At 35.0% G+C, this 18,292-nt stretch overlaps 2 protein-coding genes across 2 annotated transcripts; both read right to left on the reverse strand.

Moving 5' to 3' along the window:
- Positions 1–2,071: 2,071 nt before the first annotated feature.
- On the reverse strand, positions 2,072–5,556 carry LOC148170743 (uncharacterized). The gene is made up of 3 exons (XM_088042257.1): positions 5,502–5,556; positions 2,338–2,454; positions 2,072–2,284 (listed from the first exon to the last, which is right to left on the reverse strand). The coding sequence occupies exons 2-3, from the start codon at positions 2,443–2,445 to the stop codon at positions 2,072–2,074; spliced, it is 321 nt and encodes a 106-aa protein (XP_087898383.1). The 5' UTR covers positions 2,446–2,454; positions 5,502–5,556.
- Positions 5,557–8,015: 2,459 nt separating this feature from the next.
- Positions 8,016–11,413, reverse strand: LOC148170744 (pH-sensitive chloride channel 2-like). Its single transcript, XM_088041539.1, has 5 exons — positions 10,867–11,413; positions 10,665–10,814; positions 10,293–10,614; positions 10,062–10,248; positions 8,016–8,288 (listed from the first exon to the last, which is right to left on the reverse strand). Exons 1-5 carry the CDS (start codon positions 11,393–11,395, stop codon positions 8,040–8,042), a joined length of 1,437 nt encoding a protein of 478 aa, XP_087897665.1. The 5' UTR covers positions 11,396–11,413; the 3' UTR covers positions 8,016–8,039.
- Positions 11,414–18,292: the final 6,879 nt, after the last annotated feature.

Below are 18,292 nucleotides of genomic sequence, written 5' to 3' on the forward strand. Positions count from 1 at the left end.
AACTAATATCTAAATTTAATTTATTTAAATTTATTATCAATTAAAACACTGCGTGACAAAGTTTTAGTAGCCAAAAAACTGTTATGTTCTATAGGTAGCCCACCTTTTGATAAAACAGATGCCGGTAACCGCAAGTCACCACCAAATTTTATATTTAACCCTTCGTCGGGCGCGGCTGATCTCTCAGGCACAGCAATTATTATTCTTATTATTATTTAAACTTTTTAAATTTCGAGTCCTCTAGTTTTTAGTTAGATTTAAATAAACAAAAATATTTTTTCAATAATATTTTGTTAAAATTTGCTTTGAAACATTCAAATAAAGATAATTCATTAATAATTTTGTCTTAAATTTAATTGAAAAAAATTAAATTATCAATTTATTTAATTGAGCTGGTCAAGCACACCGCGCCAGAACTAAGCAGTTTTTGATGGGCGCCCGACGAAGGGTTAATTTTAAAAGTAAAATTTTATGACTTTGTAAGTTTTAAACATTTTTGTTTCCATAATAAAAGTCTGTACATTGTCAAATACAATCAATTTAAAATTATTGTAAAAAAATCGAATTTTGTAATAGAGTAAAAAAATTGTATCAAAGTTGGCGGCTAAACAAGTTATGATTTGCATATAATTTTTTTTAATTTTAGTTTTTTTATGTGTATTTTAAATATTGATAACCATACATACATTAAAATCATAAGTAAAATAGAAAAAGAATCTCTTTTCTATGTTTTTTTAACTACTTATGTTAAAAATTGTGAAGGTTTTGAGGTAAGGATTTTGGGTATGTACTTTGTTTGGATTACATAACACATTCAAAATTAATTTGAATTTATTTTATTTTTTTATTATTTTTCATTTATTATTATTTATTCATTTATTATTTTCAAATTCATGTGCCTGGTTTATTGCTGAACTGTGGTAGAAAATATGCTAATTTTACAGACGATTTTCACCCTTATGGATGATTGGCATGTGTCAAATGGTTAGTACGTTGGGTTGCATATTTTTCAAAACACGAATTTTAGTTGAGGGGTAGAACAGCCTTAATGACACGCTGCTAAGCTGAAGCCGCTTTTTATAGCCACGAAAATATGGAGTCGACACGCGAGAAAAAAATGCTGTTTATGGTGCGTTTTGTACCACTCTCAAAAGAGCTCGAAATCTACAAAACCATTAATTTTTATCAAGATTCAACGGCTGAATTGCAAAAAAACAGCAGAAATCTGCACGAAATCATCAAAATTCTTTGAGAAATTCGCATATTTCGATGCAAAACGACGATTTCTCGCTGACTTTCGTTGTTTTTTGGCTTGAACTCGCAAAGAAGAGCTCGAAATCAACAAAACCATCACTTTTTATTAAGATTCAACTGCTGCATTTCAAGAAAACAGCAGAAATCTGCACGAAATCATCAAAATTAAATAGTAAATAGGATGATTTGAATTTCATGGCATGAAACATATCAACTTCAAATACTATTGAATTTTCCGTCGTTTTAGGGATATTAATCTCGATTTAAGTTGGTTATGCAAATACGCCTTCCCGCCTTTCTTAGAAATTTGTCAATGATTTGACATTCGCTGACATTCGTCATTCTTGACCAATTTAAGATCCACTGTTTGCACTTGCGATTTGTTGGTATAATAGTGACTAATTAATAGTTTTTCGCTTTGCAGTTCTGGTGATTTTAATAAGAAAACAGTGAAATTTGGGGTAATACCTATTTACATCGTCTTTATTAACTGTGACAAGTTATAAAACTATAGGGCGAAAAATACAGATTTTAGAAATTTTTATATTTGGGTGAAACAAAAAAAATTGAATACGTTAAAAATTGTTATACTAATTCCAATTCATCTAGCTATTTGTCCCTCTGGGTTTTTAGACAGCAGTCGGTTTCCATCAGGAATTTCAACAAAATTTTGTCCATTTGAGAATAAGATTGTTCTCTGTGAATTAGGCTGATTCGAAAAAAACTAGCTGGAAAAATAAGAACAGCACAACAAGAAACCGATTCCATTTATATACTTTATTATGAAAACTTAAATCAAAATTAAATATGTAATTCCTTATTCAGACGTAAAGTTGGCTAGACGCATCAAACTCACGAGAAATCCATTACGATCATCTTTAGGTAAGTTTAAAAAATATCTCTCAATTAAATCTTTCATCTTATCGGACTTCAGCTGCAGAATTTGGTCTTCGATTTGCTTTTGAATAACCTCGGATTCAACTTTTTCCTTATTGGTTTTGGCCGGATTAGAGGCACTCGCGCGCTTGCGCTAAAAATGAGTTCAATAGCGTTCTTCTTGTTAAGGTAAAAGAATCAACTCACTTTAGGCGACGGAGCAGACACATTATTCTCTTTCTCAGCGGTTGTTTCAACTTTGCTCTTGTTGCAAAAACGACCATTCTCTCTAGGCGTAGCTGGTTTCTTACCCATTGCAGCGATCTGAGGGAACAAAAATGTTAATAAAATTATGTTTGCAACTAGAGGCAGAAATACAGCCGAAGTGGGGTAAAAAACTTTCACTTCGTGTTGCAAACAAGATTTTTCTTAATTTGGCAATAAAAATGGGTAAAAATGCAGATTTGACATTTCCTTTTCACAGGTTTTGACAGTTTTTTGTAACTAGTGGCAAAAAGTGACTTTTTATATTATATGAACTTTAACGGTTTTTGAGACTTTTTGAGGCTGTATTCGCAATGTGGAAATCGAAAAGCATAAAAGAGTAAAGTTTTATCAAGATTTAACGGCTGAATTGTAAGAACACAGTAGAAATCTACACGAAATTATCAAAATTCTTAGAGAAATCCCCTTATTTTGATGCTAAACGACGATTTCTCGCTGATTTTCGCCGTTTTCTGGCTTGAATTCGCAAAGAAGAGCTCAAACTCTACAAAACCACCAATTTTTATCAAGATTCAACGGCTGAATTGCAAGAAAACAGCAGAAATCTGCACAAAATCATCAAAGTTCTTAAAGAAATCCGCTTATTTCGATGCCAAACGACGATTTCTCGCTGATTTTCGCCGTTTTCTGGCTTGAATTCGCAAAGAAGAGCTCAAACTCTACAAAACCACCAATTTTTATCTAAATTCAACGGCTGAATTGCAAGAAAACAGCAGAAATCTGCACGAAATCAGCAACATTCTTAAAGAAATCCGCTTATTTTGACGCTAAACGACGAATTTTCTCAATGCGCAAACGCGCAGCTCAGCTGATTGCTCGAGCAGTGGCGTTGCATCAAGTAGAGTTCAAAAATTAATACAAGTTTTACGTTTCTACAAGGTGTTTACAAATGTTTCTAGCATCAATGGCTATGAAATATCAAAGAAATTTGCTGCTCGTTATAAATGTGGGTTTAGATTTTTCAAGTGACATTTGTAATTAACCTCAATCATAGAGCAAAGTGAGTTTTGAGAAGAAAACTGTTCTAGTTGTGTTTTGAAACCTAAAAATCAAAAATTTTGACACAAAACCAAAACAGAAACGTTGTTGACGTAAGTAACATTATAAATAATTTTCAAAATAGTTATATTCACAATGAAAACAAAGCGGCAAAGTAGTGCCCGACAGGAATTCCAGAGCCACCCTTGATGCTAGAAACATTTATAAACACCTTGTATTAGTTTCCCTCACTTTTAAAGAAAGTAACCTCAAATCTTAAGTTAAAAATGGAATCAAAATGCATCATTATCACGTTTTGCCATTAAACTTAACTTTAACCTGGTTTAAAATTTTCTATTGTCGATGCTAATCGCAGCGGCTATTATTTTTCCTGCGCGTGTTTGGATACGGTGAACATGCGATATAAGAAACATTTGATATAAGCAACCTTTGATATAGTCAACTAATTAAGTTTCTGTCAATCGATATAATCACATCAACTGTCAGTCGCTAAAATAACCGTGTTGAAGATGCAAAAACAAAACCGTTCTGAAGAATGTTTCTGCTATTTTCCATCTAATTTCCATCGCACTCTCCAAAAATAAGATTTATTTCAAGCTATTTTGCCGCTTTGTTAACACCATTTTATTTGTTAATTAATATTTGTTGACACCAAACACCAACTAGGAAGCCAGCAAGCGAAAGACACACTCCACTTGACTTTCCACTGTGTCAATTGTCCTTCCGCCGTGTCACTTGTCATTCAGCGCTCGTCAACCAGTGGTCTTCAACCCTCTAGTCAATCCCTTAAGTACGCTGAGTCGTTTCTGCACACCAAGTTTAAAGAGTTAACAGATTTATTGAAATCTGTCATTCTAACGTCAATTAAGTTCACAGTGGACCAGATTATTTATACTAAATTCAAAGACCATTCCCACGCGGCCTTGTGATTGATACTAGAAACATTTATAAATATCTTGTATAATTTGACTGAAATAGCAATGCAAGGGAGTGAAATGGTTTTGACGGCTGTAGATGCAATTCTGATAAAAACAAAGTACAGAAATATATATAGAAATGAACATTATTCAGAAATTCAAATAAACAAAATTGATTTTTCCTACGACCCCATATGAAAGTGACATTTTCCACACAGTTAAATGACTCCGAAAGTTGTTGTTTTCGTACATCCATTTCCGAAAGTAAAAGTCACTAGTGTGATATGAATATATCCGCACAGACCTGTCAAAATTGACAGTTATTTTCAAATACAAATGTAACCCCTGAATTTTTGTCTTAAATGTCAAGACGATTCACTGTAAAACAACATACATAATGATAAAAATGAATTGGTTAGGTCATTTTTGACAAATCAGTTTTGACAGGTCTGTGCGGATATATTCATATTACACTAGTGACTTTTATTTTCGTAAATTGATGTACAAAAACATCAACCATCTAAATACGTGGAATACGTCACTTTTTTATGAGGTTGTAGAAAAATGACATTTAGAATAGATAAGAAATGAACTATTGTCGAAACTTATGGTTTCTTCCTGATGATGAAAGGTCGTAGGAAAAATAGTGTACATAACTCGTCGGAAAGTGTCTTTCTTGCACTCGTGTAATATCTGCACTCGGCTGGCGCCTCGTGCATCTACTTTTACACTCGTGCGAAATTGGTCACTTTCCGTACTTGTTATGTAAATATCTATTTTATTTCTGTCCAGCTAGTTTTGCTATCGGAATTTTTCCATTTTTTCTGAAAATTAGTTTTTCCGTCAAAAACGTCTCTTTCCAGTCTGTTGGATTGCAAATCAAAGGATTAACACTAAAATGTGATAAAATTGCCAATTAGACAACTAACTTATTTCATTTTATCAGAATGCTTCTCATTTATTTTGAATATCACATTTCAAGGTCATAATTTGTGGAGCTCTACGGCAAATTTAAAAAGATTTATGCATTGGATTGAACATAAACGAGTACTTTAACACCCTAAGGGGTCAACTTTTAGCGACGTCGCTAAATAACTTGAAATTGACCTCTAAGACCCGTTCGTTATTCAATTCAATACATACATTTTCATTTATTACTAATTGTCTTACCTGAATCGTGGATGGAAAACTAACACGCTGCTCTGCAGATAATCGTGCCGCAAAAAATGCCAACCAACGCTAGTGAAACAAACAGGTTTGCTATAATGCGCAAGCGTACAACTCAGGGGCGCGTTCGAAAACATAGCTTTGGTTGAAAAATAGTCTTGACACTATGGCGGAAGGTGAGGATAAAGTGTGTGAAATCGACCCTAGAGCGCCTAAAATTCCCTAGATTTTGAAACCAATCAATATGGCGAAATAGAAAAAATAGCGTGTGAAACTTGTATATAATGCATTTTGCCGCACTTACTACTTTATGGCAATTCAGCCGTTGAACCTTGATAAAAATTGGTGCTTTTGTAGATTTCGAGCTCTTCTTTGCGAATTTAAGCCAGAAAACGGCGAAAATCAGCGAGAAATCGTCGTTTTGCATCAAAATAAGCGGATTTCCCAAAGAATTTTGATGATTTCGTGCAGATTTCTGCTGTTTTTGTGCAATTCAACCGTTGAATCTTGATACAAATTGGTGGTTTTGTAGACTTCGACCTTCTTCTTTGCGAATTCAAGCCAGAAAACGGCGAAAATCTGTGAGAAATCGTCGTTTTGCAACGAAATAAGCGGATTTCTATAAGAATTTTGTTAATTTTGTGCAGATTTCTGCTGTTTTCTTTCAATTCAGCCGTTGAATCTTGATAAAAATTGGTGGTGTTGTAGATTTCGAGCTCTGCGAATTCAAGCCAGAAAATGGTGAAAATCAGCGAGCAATCGTCATTTTGCATCGAAATAAGCGGATTTCTCTAAGAAATTTGATGATTTTGGGCAGTTTTCTGCAGTTTTCTTGCAATTCAACCGTTGAATGTTGATAAAAATAAGTGGTTTTGTAGATTTCGAGCTCTTCTTTGCGAATTCAAGCCAAAAATCGGCGAAAATCGGCGAGAAATCCTTGTTTTGCATCGAAATAAGCAAATTTCTCTAAGAATTTTGATGATTTCGTGCAGATTTCTGCTGTTTTCTTTTAATTCAGCCGTTGAATCTTGATAAAAATTGGTGGTGTTGTAGATTTCGAGTGCTGCGAATTCAAGCCAGAAAATGGTGAAAATCAGCGAGCAATCGTCATTTTGCATCGAAATAAGCGGATTTCTCTAAGATATTTGATGATTTTGGGCAGTTTTCTGCAGTTTTCTTGCAATTCAACCGTTGAATGTTGATAAAAATAAGTGGTTTTGTAGATTTCGAGCTCTTCTTTGCGAATTCAAGCAAAAAATCGGCGAAAATCGGCAAGAAATCCTTGTTTTGCATCGAAATAAGCGACTTTCTCAAAAAATTTTGATGATTTCGTGCAGATTTCTGCTGTTTTTTTTAATTCAGCCGTTGAATCTTGATAAAAATTGGTGGTGTTGTAGATTTCGAGCGCTGCGAATTCAAGCCAGAAAATGGTGAAAATCAGTGAGAAATCGTCGTTTTGCATCAAGATAAGCGGATTTCTATAAGATTTTTGATGATTTCGTGCAGATTTCTGTTGTTTTCTTACAATTCAACCGTTGAATCTTGATAAAAATAGGTGGTTTTGTAGATTTCGAGCTCTTCTTTACAAATCGAAGCCTGAATACGGCCAGCTCATGCTATCAGTCCACTCTTCTATGTAAATTTTCTAAAAATTTTTGGGTATAAATCCGGCTTTCAATTCTTAAGGGAGAAAATTAGGGGAAAATTGAATAATGATTTTTGAGGTTAACACGTTGTCAAAGTTTAGTGTGTCAACATCTCATATTATTTAAGAATTAATCAAAGGTTAGTTTCAAACGAGAGATTCGCATGTCACAATTGCTTCAAGGTCAAACGCGTTTTCTGCCAACTGTTTCCAACAAAAATTGCTAGGGCTGCTGCTAACTTTACTTTTTAATAAGTGGACCGATAGTAATTAGCTCCAGAATACATCGAAACCGAGATTAAGAGATTTTGACAGTTGACATATAGGTTGGCAGCAAATTATGCTACAGAATACACTAAAAACACTAAATTCCTACGCGAACTGGGTTGACAGTGGGTAGACTTATTTTGTTATTTTAAATTTCGCGCGTAAATATTGTGACTTTTCTGTCATTCAATCTCTCCCTGTACGAACTATACAATGCTCTATCAAAACACAAATAAATAAAGTAATTTAAATACTCCGATTAACCAAAACTTTATTCGTTTCTTAAATAGATAATTGAAGACTTGACATAAATAACGGGCGAAGCGCCAAATCATATTTTGAAATTATTCAACATCTTTGGTTAAACTAGGCATTGTTCTTTTAACCTGACGGCCAAATTTTTTTTGCAAGTCGATTACCCAAAGCCTAATAATATAATTTTTGTCTTTAGGTTAACATAACAATGCCTAGTATAAAAGAAAATATTTAATCAATTTATGCCTGAATGTGATATTTAAAATGGCGCTTAGTCAAGTCTTCAATTTAATAAATCGACTTGTTTAAAACGAAAATAAATAATAAATAAACAGTACTCGCTACGACTAGAACAGTTTGATCTACAGGGAAAATTAGACCACATATACAAAGGACCAGTAAAAAATATTAAAAATGAGAAAGGAAACAGGGAATACAATTCGGGATTTCTTGTCGATCCAGATGGCCACCTCATGAGGAGTCATTGTGGTCCATCGCTGGTGCTGTGGTGAGCTTCTGTCGTCTTCCGTTGGAACTCTTATCGAGGTGGTCTCATCTCGGTCGGTAAGATCGTCTTGACTTTGAGTTGTTATCGTCGGGATTTTGGTACTGCTCGGGAAGCTCTGGAAGCTCTAAAATGCGATTAGAAAGTGGGCCAACACAATGAGGAGATGAGGAGATGAGATGTGGAGGTGAGATGAGGAGATGAGGAGATGAGAAGATGAGGAGATGAGGAGATGAAGAGAAGATGAGGAGGAGATGAGGAGGAAATGAGGAGGAGATGAGGAGATGAGAAGATGGAATGAGGAGGAGATGAGGAAATGAGGAGATGAGGAGATGAGGAGGAGATGAAGAGAAGATGAGAAGGAGATGAAGGGGAGATGAGGAGGAGATGAGGAGATGAGAAGATGGGATGAAGAGGAGATGAGGAGGAGATGAGGAAATGAGGAGATGAAGAGATGAGGAGGAGATGAGGAGGAGATGAGGAGAAGAAGAGGAGGAGATGAGGGGATGAGAAGAGGAGAAGAAGAGGAGGAGATGAGGGGATGAGAAGATGAGGAGATGATGAGATGAGGAGATGTGGAGATGAATAGATGAGATGAGGAGATGTTATGAGGAGATGAGGAGATGAGGAGATTAGATGAGGAGATGAGGAGATGAGGAGATGAGGAGATGAGGAGATGAGGAGATGAGGAGATGAGGAGATGAGGAGATGAGGAGATGAGGAGATAAAAAGAGGAGAAGATGAGGAGATGAGGAGATGTGGAGATGAGGAGATAAGGAGATGAGGAAATTATTGATATGACGAGGAGACGAGGAGACGAGGAGACGAGGAGATGAGGAGATGAGGAGATAAGAAAATTAATGAGATGACGAGGAGATGAGGAGACGAGAAGACGAGGAGATGAGGAGATGAGGAGATGAGGAGATGAGGAGGAGATGAGGAGATGAGGAGATGAGGAGATGAGGAGGAGATGAGGAGATGAGGAGATGAGGAAATTATTGAGATGACGAGGAGACGAGGAGACGAGGAGACGAGGAGATGAGGAAATGAGGAGATAAGGAAATTAATGAGATGACGAGGAGATGAGGAGACGAGAAGACGAGGAGATGAGGAGATGAGGAGATGAGGAGATGAGGAGGAGATGAGGAGATGAGGAGATAAAAAGAGGAGGAGATGAGGAGATGAGGAGATGAGGAGATGAGGAGATGAATGAGGAGATGAGGAGATGAGGAGATGAGGAGATGAGGAGATGAGGAGGAGATGAGGAGATGAATGAGGAGATGAGGAGATGAGGAGGAGATGAGGAGATGAGGAGATAAAAAGAGGAGGAGATGAGATGAGGAGGAGATGAGGAGATGAGGAGATGAGGAGATGAATGAGGAAATGAGGAGATGAATGAGGAGATGAGGAGATGAGGAGGAGATGAGGAGATGAATGAGGAGATGAGGAGATGAGAAGATGAGGAGATGAGGAGATGAGGAGATGAGGAGATGAATGAGATGACAAGGAGACAAGGAGACGAGGAGACGAGGAGATGAATGAGATGTGGAGAAATCTGTGAAAGAGGAGGAGATGTGGAGATGAGGAGATGAGGAGATAAAAAGAGGAGGAGATGAGGAGACGAGGAAATGAGGAGATGAGGAGATGAATGAGATGACGAGGAAATGAGGAGAAAAGAAAGACGGGAGAAGGTGAAGACGAAAGATGAAGAGGTCGAGAAGGACTAAAAGAATCAGGAGGATGAGAACCAAGGAAACAAAGAAGTCAAGAAGGACGAACAAGAGGAGGAAGACGAGAAAATAATTCAAACACACAACTCAAATCGTCTCTCATTGACATTCAGTGTTGCCAAAATAGCATTTAAAGCTATGCCCAGCTTGATTTTACTCACATGAACTGTCAAATAATTGTTCTGGGTGTTCCTCTCCGTCTCGCTTTTATCTTCCAAACTCGAGCAAGACCTCGCTTTGTAAAGACCGTTTTCTGATTCTTTCCTTAGCTGTTTCCGTGCCAAATTCGGCGAAATCGCTCCTTTCAAAATGTGTTTACTACTTTTCTTCTTTATCTGCACCTCCTTCCTACGATAAACTCAGTAAACGATAACGACAATTCTACGACTTACTGTCTTCTCCAGATCACGTTAACAAAAGCAAATTCCGCCAAAGAACAGAAGATGAAGACGGCACAAGCTAAGAACCAAATTTCGCTCGCTTTGATGTAAGAAACCTTCGGGAGATTCTTGCTCAAGCCGCCATTCAGTGTGATGAACGCCAACATGGTGGAGGCACCCAATGTGACGCGTGGAGGGGCGGCGTCGGCTTGCAACCAGAAGGTCACCCATGAAATGACCACCAGGAGGATGGAAGGGAGGAAATAGTCCATGATGTAGAAACCCACTTCGCGACTTAGTTTGAATCGGAAAATCAACTGGCTGAAGTTGCCAACTGCAAGAAAATGTGAGACGGGGAGTCGGTCGGATGATGAAGAAAAGTACCAAGAGCTCCTTTGGTGAACGACGCGGGGACTTCGCTCTCTTCCGTCCAGGTACCAGTGAGGATGAACTCGGTGAGGTGTAAGTTGTTGGCGAGGTTGATGGGGTCGTGGCGGTCCCAGAGGAGGACTAAGTTAGAAGAGTTGTAAGTCCCTGGAATGAGGAAAGTAGTACTTATCCACAAGCATAGAAGATGTGCTCTTACAGCTGTTCCACTTTAAGTTGCACTCTTGCGAATCAAACGGGAACTTCTGCAGATTCATCCAACAGTAGAACGTGGCTGTTAACCTGAAGGAGTACACCACCTCCCCCAAAGGATTGATGGAAATAAAAACGTCCTTTCCATCGATCCCCATGATGGTGGTGTCCTTCTCATTCCCGATCATTATATGGGGCACCCAAATCTTATTCCTAAGAAGCTCCTCCCCCAAGAGATTCTCCCTTTCGGGGGAGATCGACCGGTACGCGAGTCTCTCGTCTACATAGGAGTACTGCACCAACATGTGCGCTTTAAACTGCAACTGGTCAATCGATTCAATGTGTGTTAAGTCAATCTGCATGTGAACTTGAACAGGACCAAGAGCGGGTGGTTTGATGAGTTTATCGTAGCGACAAGCATCAGTCAACTGGGCGATGAATTGTTCTTGGGTTAACGGATCCAGATTGGGTTCCAGGGCTGGGCAAAGAGAGTTTTTAATTTCTGGAGGAACAGTAGGCTCTACCACTTGGCGCATAGGGTTAAATCCGTACGATGAGGAAAATGGTCTGCGAGAAGACGGCGAAGACGTCGTCTCCACGGGGGAGTCGGTCGATCTGAAAATTTTTGAAAATTTTATTAAGGAAACTTTCTGATGACAATCTAGACTCTAAGAAGAGTTTCCGGAGAAAATAAGGAAAATCCAGAGTAATACAAAAATAAATATTTAAAAAGTTCAAAAATATTATAGGGATTCTAAATATAAATTCTCTCTCGCATTCTTAGCATTCATTCAGGGGATTTTTGGGTTCATTGGATTCGATTCATTCGACTCTTTCGATCTTTTCAATTCTTTTTCGATTCATTCGATTCTCTTTGAATTCTTTCTTTTTTTTTAATTTTATTGTTATTGATTCTCTTACGATTCTATCAACTCTAATTTAATTTATTTGTTTCTTTTTCGATTCTTTTGATTTACTTCCTATTTTATTTTGATTCCTACAATTCTCTTTTGATTCTCTTTTGATTTTTTTTCAATTTTCTCAATTCCTTTGGTTCTCTTTTGATTCTCTTGATTGTTTTTATATTGTTTTGATTATTTCGATTCATTCGATTGTTATTCAATTTTTATTTGATTCTCTTTCGATTCTTCCTTTTGTCTTTTGATTATTTCGATTATCTTCCAATTTTCTTTCGGTTCTTTTGATTCTCTTCCGATTCTTTCAAATCTCTTTCCGATTTTTTCCATCCGATTGTCTTTAGATTCTCTTTCAATTCTTTCGATTTTCTTACGATTTTTTTGTTTCTCTTTTAATTCTTTTGATTTTCTTTCGATTCTGTTTTGTTTCTTTGAATTTTTACAATTGTTTCGATTTATTTCCGGTTTTCATTCAATTTTCTTTCGATTCTTTTACGATTCTTTTGTTTCTCTTCAAATTGATTTGAATCTATTTCGATTAATATTAGTTTTTCGATTCACTTTAGATTCTTTAGTTTATTTGTTCTTTTTTTCTCTTCTCTTGATTTTTTTTCGATTCTTTCGATTCTCTTTCAATTCTTTCAATACTCTTGCAATTTTTATTCGATTCTTTCGATTACCTCCGGATTCTTTCGATTCTCTTTAAATTCCTTCGGTTCTCTTATAATTTCCATTCGATTCTTTTTCGATTCTTTCGATTCTTTTAATTCTCGTTCAATTCTTTCGATTCTTTTGATTCTCTTCCGATTCTTTCAAATCTTTTTAAATTTCCATCCGATTGTCTTTCGATTCATTCGATTTTCTTTCCATTCTCTTTCGATTCTCTTCCAATTCTTTCTATTCTTTCGATTCTCTTACGATTTTTTTGTTTTTCTTTTAATTCTTTTGATATTCTTTCAATTCTGTTTCGATTATTTTGATTCTTACAATTTTTTCCATTTTTTTCCGGTTATCATTCGATTTTCTTTCGATTCTTTTACGATTCATTTGATTCTCTTCAAATTAATTTGAATCTAGTTTGAATAATATTAATCTTTTGATTCACTTTAGATTCTTTAGTTTTTTTGTTCTTTTTTTCTCTTGATTTTTTTCCGATTCTTTCGATTCTCTTTCAATTCCTTCGGTTCTCTTATAATTTCCATTCAACTCTCTTTCGATTCTTCCTATTGTCTTTCTATTAATTCAATTTTCTTTCGGTTCTCTTTCGATTCTTTTGATTCTTTTGATTCTCTTCCGATTCTTTCAAATCCCTTTAAATTTCCATCCGATTGTCTTTCGATTTTTAATACTCTTTCAATTCTTTCGAGTCTTTTACAATTTTTTTGTTTCTCCTTTAATTCTTTTCATTTTCTTTCGATTCTGTTTCGTTTGTTTTGATTCTTACAATGTTTTTCATTCTTATCCGGTTTTCATTCGATTTACTTTAGATTGTTTAGATTTTTTTGTTCTTCTTTATCGTCTCTTGGCTTTTTCCCAATTCTTTCGATTTTCTTTCAATTCTTTTGATACTCTTGCAATTTTTATTCGATTCTTTCGATTTTTTAGATTCTTTCGATTCTTTAGATTCTCTTTGGATTCTTTCAATTCTCTTGCGATTTTAGATTGTTTCGATTCTTTTTCACTTTTTTTTTTATTTCCTCAATTCTCTTTCGATTTTTTCGTTTCTCTTTCAATTCCTTCAATTCTTTTCAGATTCTTTTGATTCTCTTTCAATTTTTCTTTCGGTTCTTTTAATTCTATTTTGATTATTATAATTCTCTGGATTCTCTATGGATTTTTTCGATTCTTTTTTGGTTTTCTTGATTCCCTTTTGATTCTATTTTGAGTCTTTCGATTTTTTTCTTCTTTTTTTCGTATTTATCGATTACCTATGGATAACCTTTCGATTCTTTTGATTTACTTTCTGTTGTGCTTTGATTCTCTTTCAATTCTCCCTATTGTCTTTCAATTAATTCAATTTTCTTTGGATTCTTTTCGGGTTTTTCGATTCTTTTTCACTTTTTTTTATTGTCTAAATTCTCTTTCGATTTTTTCGTTTCTCTTTCAATTCCTTCGATTTTCTTTCAATTCTCTTTTGATTCGTTCAATTCTTTTTAGATTCTTTTGATTCTCTTTTAATTTTTCTTTTGGTTCTTTTAATTATATTTATTATATCGGTTATTATGATTCTCTCGATTCTCTATGGATTTTATCGGTTCTTTTTCGATTTTCTTGATTTCCTCTCGATTCTATTTTGAGTCTTTCGATTTTTTTCTTCTTTTTTTCGTATTTATCGATTACCTATCGATAATCTTTCGATTCTTTTGATTTTCTTTCTATTCTGCTTCGATTCTATTCCTATTTTTCAGATTGGCTTTCGATTTTTTTGATTCTCTTTCAATTTTTTCAATTCTTTTTCAATACTTTCGATTTTCAATTTCTCAGATACGTCAAGTCCCTCAAGTTCTCCAGAATCTTCAAAATCTTCAGAATCTTCATCTTTTTGTTTCTAGTAAATTAAAAAAAAAACCGACAGAGATTTGAAAAAATCTAAATAAAATTTAGAGAATCTAATTGAAAATATATAGAGAAAATATAGGAAATTTAAATAATGACTACAATATCCAATAAAAAGTTGGAAAATAATTTAAAGAGTGTGTCTACGTCTACGTCTAAAGAAAATCTGAAAAAATCTGGAATTTAGAGAAAATAAAATTTAACAAAGTTACATAAAATAAAATAAAATACAAAAACTGAGGATCTAAAGAAAGTCTAAAAAAAATATTTGATGCATGTAAGACGAATCAATCACATCTATAGAAAATCTAAAGACTAAACAAAAATCTAAAAAAATAAACCCTAAATACTTTTAAACAAATTAAAAAAAATTAGAAAATTTAGTAAATTCAAAAAAACTCTAAAAAGAAAAACCAAAATTAAAGAAAATTTGAAGAATCTAAAAAAATAAAGAATTGAACAATTCAAAAAAACAATTTAAATAAAAATGAAGATGAATCTTAATAAAAATAAAATCCGACGAAAATGTGAAGAAAATCCGAAGCAAATATTGAGCAATCGTACAAACCCAAGAACAATGTGGGCGAAACCAAAGAGAGTCTAGATAGCCTATTAAAAAATGTAAAAAATTGAGGAAATAAATTTTTTTTTATCCTTTCTACGCGTTATTTCACTAACATCTGCCAAATCTTTGATGTTTTTATGTGAAGTTATGCCAGCCAACTAGATCACTAGATCACACCGCGAAGCAAAGACTTTCATTTTGTCTCTCTTTATCTAATGACATTTCTACATTTTCATCTTTTTTTATTTAAAAATTCATTTCCCTTCATACACACGATCTAAAGTTTCCGCGAATTGTGGAATTTTTCATAAATCACGATAAAACAAACATGTAATGAGGAAAAGTAATTGAAATTCTTACCGGAATTCTTCAAATGCCACTAATAAATCCATGCACAAACCAATAAGAAACAATCCAAAAAAAGTCTTCTCCATTATTTGAAATCACATCTCAGCCGCCACAAAACAACAAACTAAAATAGTTCCTCCAAGGTTATTCGGTCTCTTATAGCGTGTTATCAGACCACACAGTAAAAATATGTACGTTACACATTATTATATTAAAGTTGTATAATATTGACTTCATAAGTCGTTTAATTACCCTTGATAATGACACTTTTGTGATTATATTTGAATTAGTGACAACTGCGTTAAAACTTTTATCTTCATGAGGATTTTTATTGATGATTCTCGTTTCCACTTGTTTGTTTAAACAAGAATGAAAGTATAAAAGAAGTCTATTTGTTGTCTGAGTGCCCGATTTTTTGCAAATATTATGTTAGGTTTAATGGCATAATAACTGGATAAAAAAATATTTGCAGCGCTTCTGCGTTTACTTGTTTAAGCGAACATTTTAAAATCATGCAATAGAAAAAAAGTTAAAAAAAATGCAAATTTTATAAAATAGACAATTTAGCAATAAGAGACCTGATAGTTCTAAAGAAGAGAAGAAAGAGTCTAAAGAGTCCAAAGAGTGCAAGAAGTCCAAGGAGTCCAAAGAATTAAAAAAGTGGATGAAACCCATAGATTCCAAAGAGTCCAAGAGTCTAAGTACTCCAAGGAAACCAAAGAAACTAAGAAGTTTGAGGAGTCCAATGAATGCAAGGAGTCCAAGAAATCTAATGACTCCAAAAAGTTTTAGGAGTTTCCATAGTTCAAAAACTTTAAATACTCCAAAGAGTCTAACGAATCCCAAAAATTAAAAAAAATGGACTTTAAAAAGTAAGAATCCAAAGAGTCCAAAGAGTCCAATGAGTCCAAAGCGCCCAAAAAGTCCAAAAAGTCTAGAGTCCAAAGAGTGCAAGAAGTCCAAGGAGTCCAAAGAATTCAAAAAGTGGATGGAGCCCATGGATTCCAAAGAGTCCAAAAATTGCAAGAAGTCCAAGTAGTTCAAAAATTGCAATAGTCCAAAAAGTGCAAAAAGTTTAACGAGTCTAAGCAGACCAAAAAGTAAAAAAAATGTTAGGAGTTCAGAAAATCCAAAGACTCCAAAAAGTGTAACGAGTCTAAAGAGACTAAAGAGTGCAAAGAGTCCATGGAGTCCAAGAAATTCAATGTGTGCAACGAGTCCAAGGAGATCAAAGAGTGCAAAGAGTGTATAGAGTGTAAGAAGTCCATGGAGTCCAAATAGGCTATAGAATCCAAGGAAATCAAAGAGTCTAAACAGTCTAAAGAGTCTAAAGAGTCTAAAGAGTCTAAAGAGTCTAAAGAGTCTAAAGAGTCTAAAGAGTCTAAAGAGTCTAAAGAGTCTAAAGAGTCTAAAGAGTCTAAAGAGTCTAAAGAGTCTAAAGAGTCTAAAGAGTCCAAAGAGTGCAACGATTCCAAAGAGTGCAACAAGTCTAAGGATTTCAAAGAGTGCAAGAAGTTTATGAACTCCAAGAGACCAAGTCCAAGTAGTGCAAGGACTCCAAAAAGTCTAAGGAATTCAAGGAATCCGAGAAGTCCACAGAGTTCAAAAACTTTAAAAACTTAAAAAAGTCTAAAGAATCCCACAAATCCAAAAAAATGGAAATTAAAAAGACCATAGAGTCCAAGGAATCCAAAGAGTCCAAAGAGTCCAAAAAGGTCAGAGTAAAAAGAGTCCAAAGAGTGCAAGAAGTCCAAGAAGTCCAAAGAATTCAAAAAGTGGATTAAGTCTATTGATGCCAAAAAGTTCAAAAAGTGCAAGGAGTCCAAAAAGTCTAATGAGTCCAAGAACTCCAAGGAAACCAAAGAGGCTAAGAAGTTCGAGGACTCCAAAAAGTTTTAGAAGTCCAAGGAGTCCGAAAAGTCTCCATAGTCCACAAACTTTAAAAACTCCAAAGAGTCTAAAGAATCCAAAAAATCCAAAAAAATGGACTTTAAAAAAACCATAGAGTCCAAGGAATCCAAAAAGTTCAAAGAATCCAAAATGTCCAACAAGTGCAAGAAGTTCAAAGAGTCCAAAGAATTCAAAGAGTGGATGGAGTCCATGAAAAAGAGTCCAAAAAATGCAAGGAGTTCAAGTAGACCAAAGAGTCCAAGAAGTCTAATGAGTCTAAGAACTCCAAAAAGACCAAAAAGGCTAAGGAGTTCGAGGAGTCCAAAGAATGCAAGGAGTCCAAGTAGTCCAAAGATTCCAAAAAGTTTTAGTAGTCCAAGGAGTCCGAGGAGTCCCCAGAGTCCAAAAACTTTAAAAACTCCAAAGATTGTAAAGAATCCCAAAAATTAAAAAAAATGGACTTCAAGAAAACCATAGAGTCCAAGGAATCCAAAAAGTTCAAAGAATCCAAAAAGTCCAACAAGTGCAAGAAGTCCAAAGAGTCCAAAGAATTCAAAGAGTGAATGGAGTCCATGAAAAAGAGACCAAAACATGCAAGGAGTTCAAGTAGACCAAGGAGTCAAAGAAGTCTAATGAGTCTAAAAACTCCAAGAAGACCAAAAAGGCTAAGGAGTTCGAGGAGTCCAAAGAATGCAAGGAGCCCAAGTAATCCAAAGATTCCAAAAAGTTTTAGGAGTCCAAGGAGTCCGAGGAGTTCCCAGAGTCCAAAAACTTTAAAAACTCCAAAGAGTCTAGAGAATCCCAAAATTCCAAAAAATGGACTTCAAAAAACCATAGAGTCCAAGGAATCCAAAGAGTCTAAAAAGTCCAAAAAGTCCAAAGAGTTAAGAGTCCAAAGAGTGCAAGAAGTCCAAGGAGTCTAAAGAATTCAAAAAGCGGATGGAGTTCATGTAGTTTAAGGAGTCCAAGAAAACCAAAAAGGCTAAGAAGTTCGAGGAGTCCAAAGAATGCAAGAAGTCCAAGTAGTCCAAGGACTGCAAAAAGTTTTCGGAGTTCAAGGAGTCCGAGAAGTCCAAAAACTTTAAAAACTCCAAAGAGTCTAAAGAATCCCATAGATTCCAAAAAAATCGAAAAATTCAAAGTCTAGCAAGCTTTTT

This window comes from Gnatocerus cornutus, chromosome 7, assembly GCF_029298725.1.
Source record: "Gnatocerus cornutus isolate USDA-ARS CGAHR chromosome 7, icGnaCorn1.1, whole genome shotgun sequence".
In the NCBI taxonomy this organism is placed as follows: Eukaryota; Metazoa; Arthropoda; class Insecta; order Coleoptera; family Tenebrionidae; genus Gnatocerus; species Gnatocerus cornutus.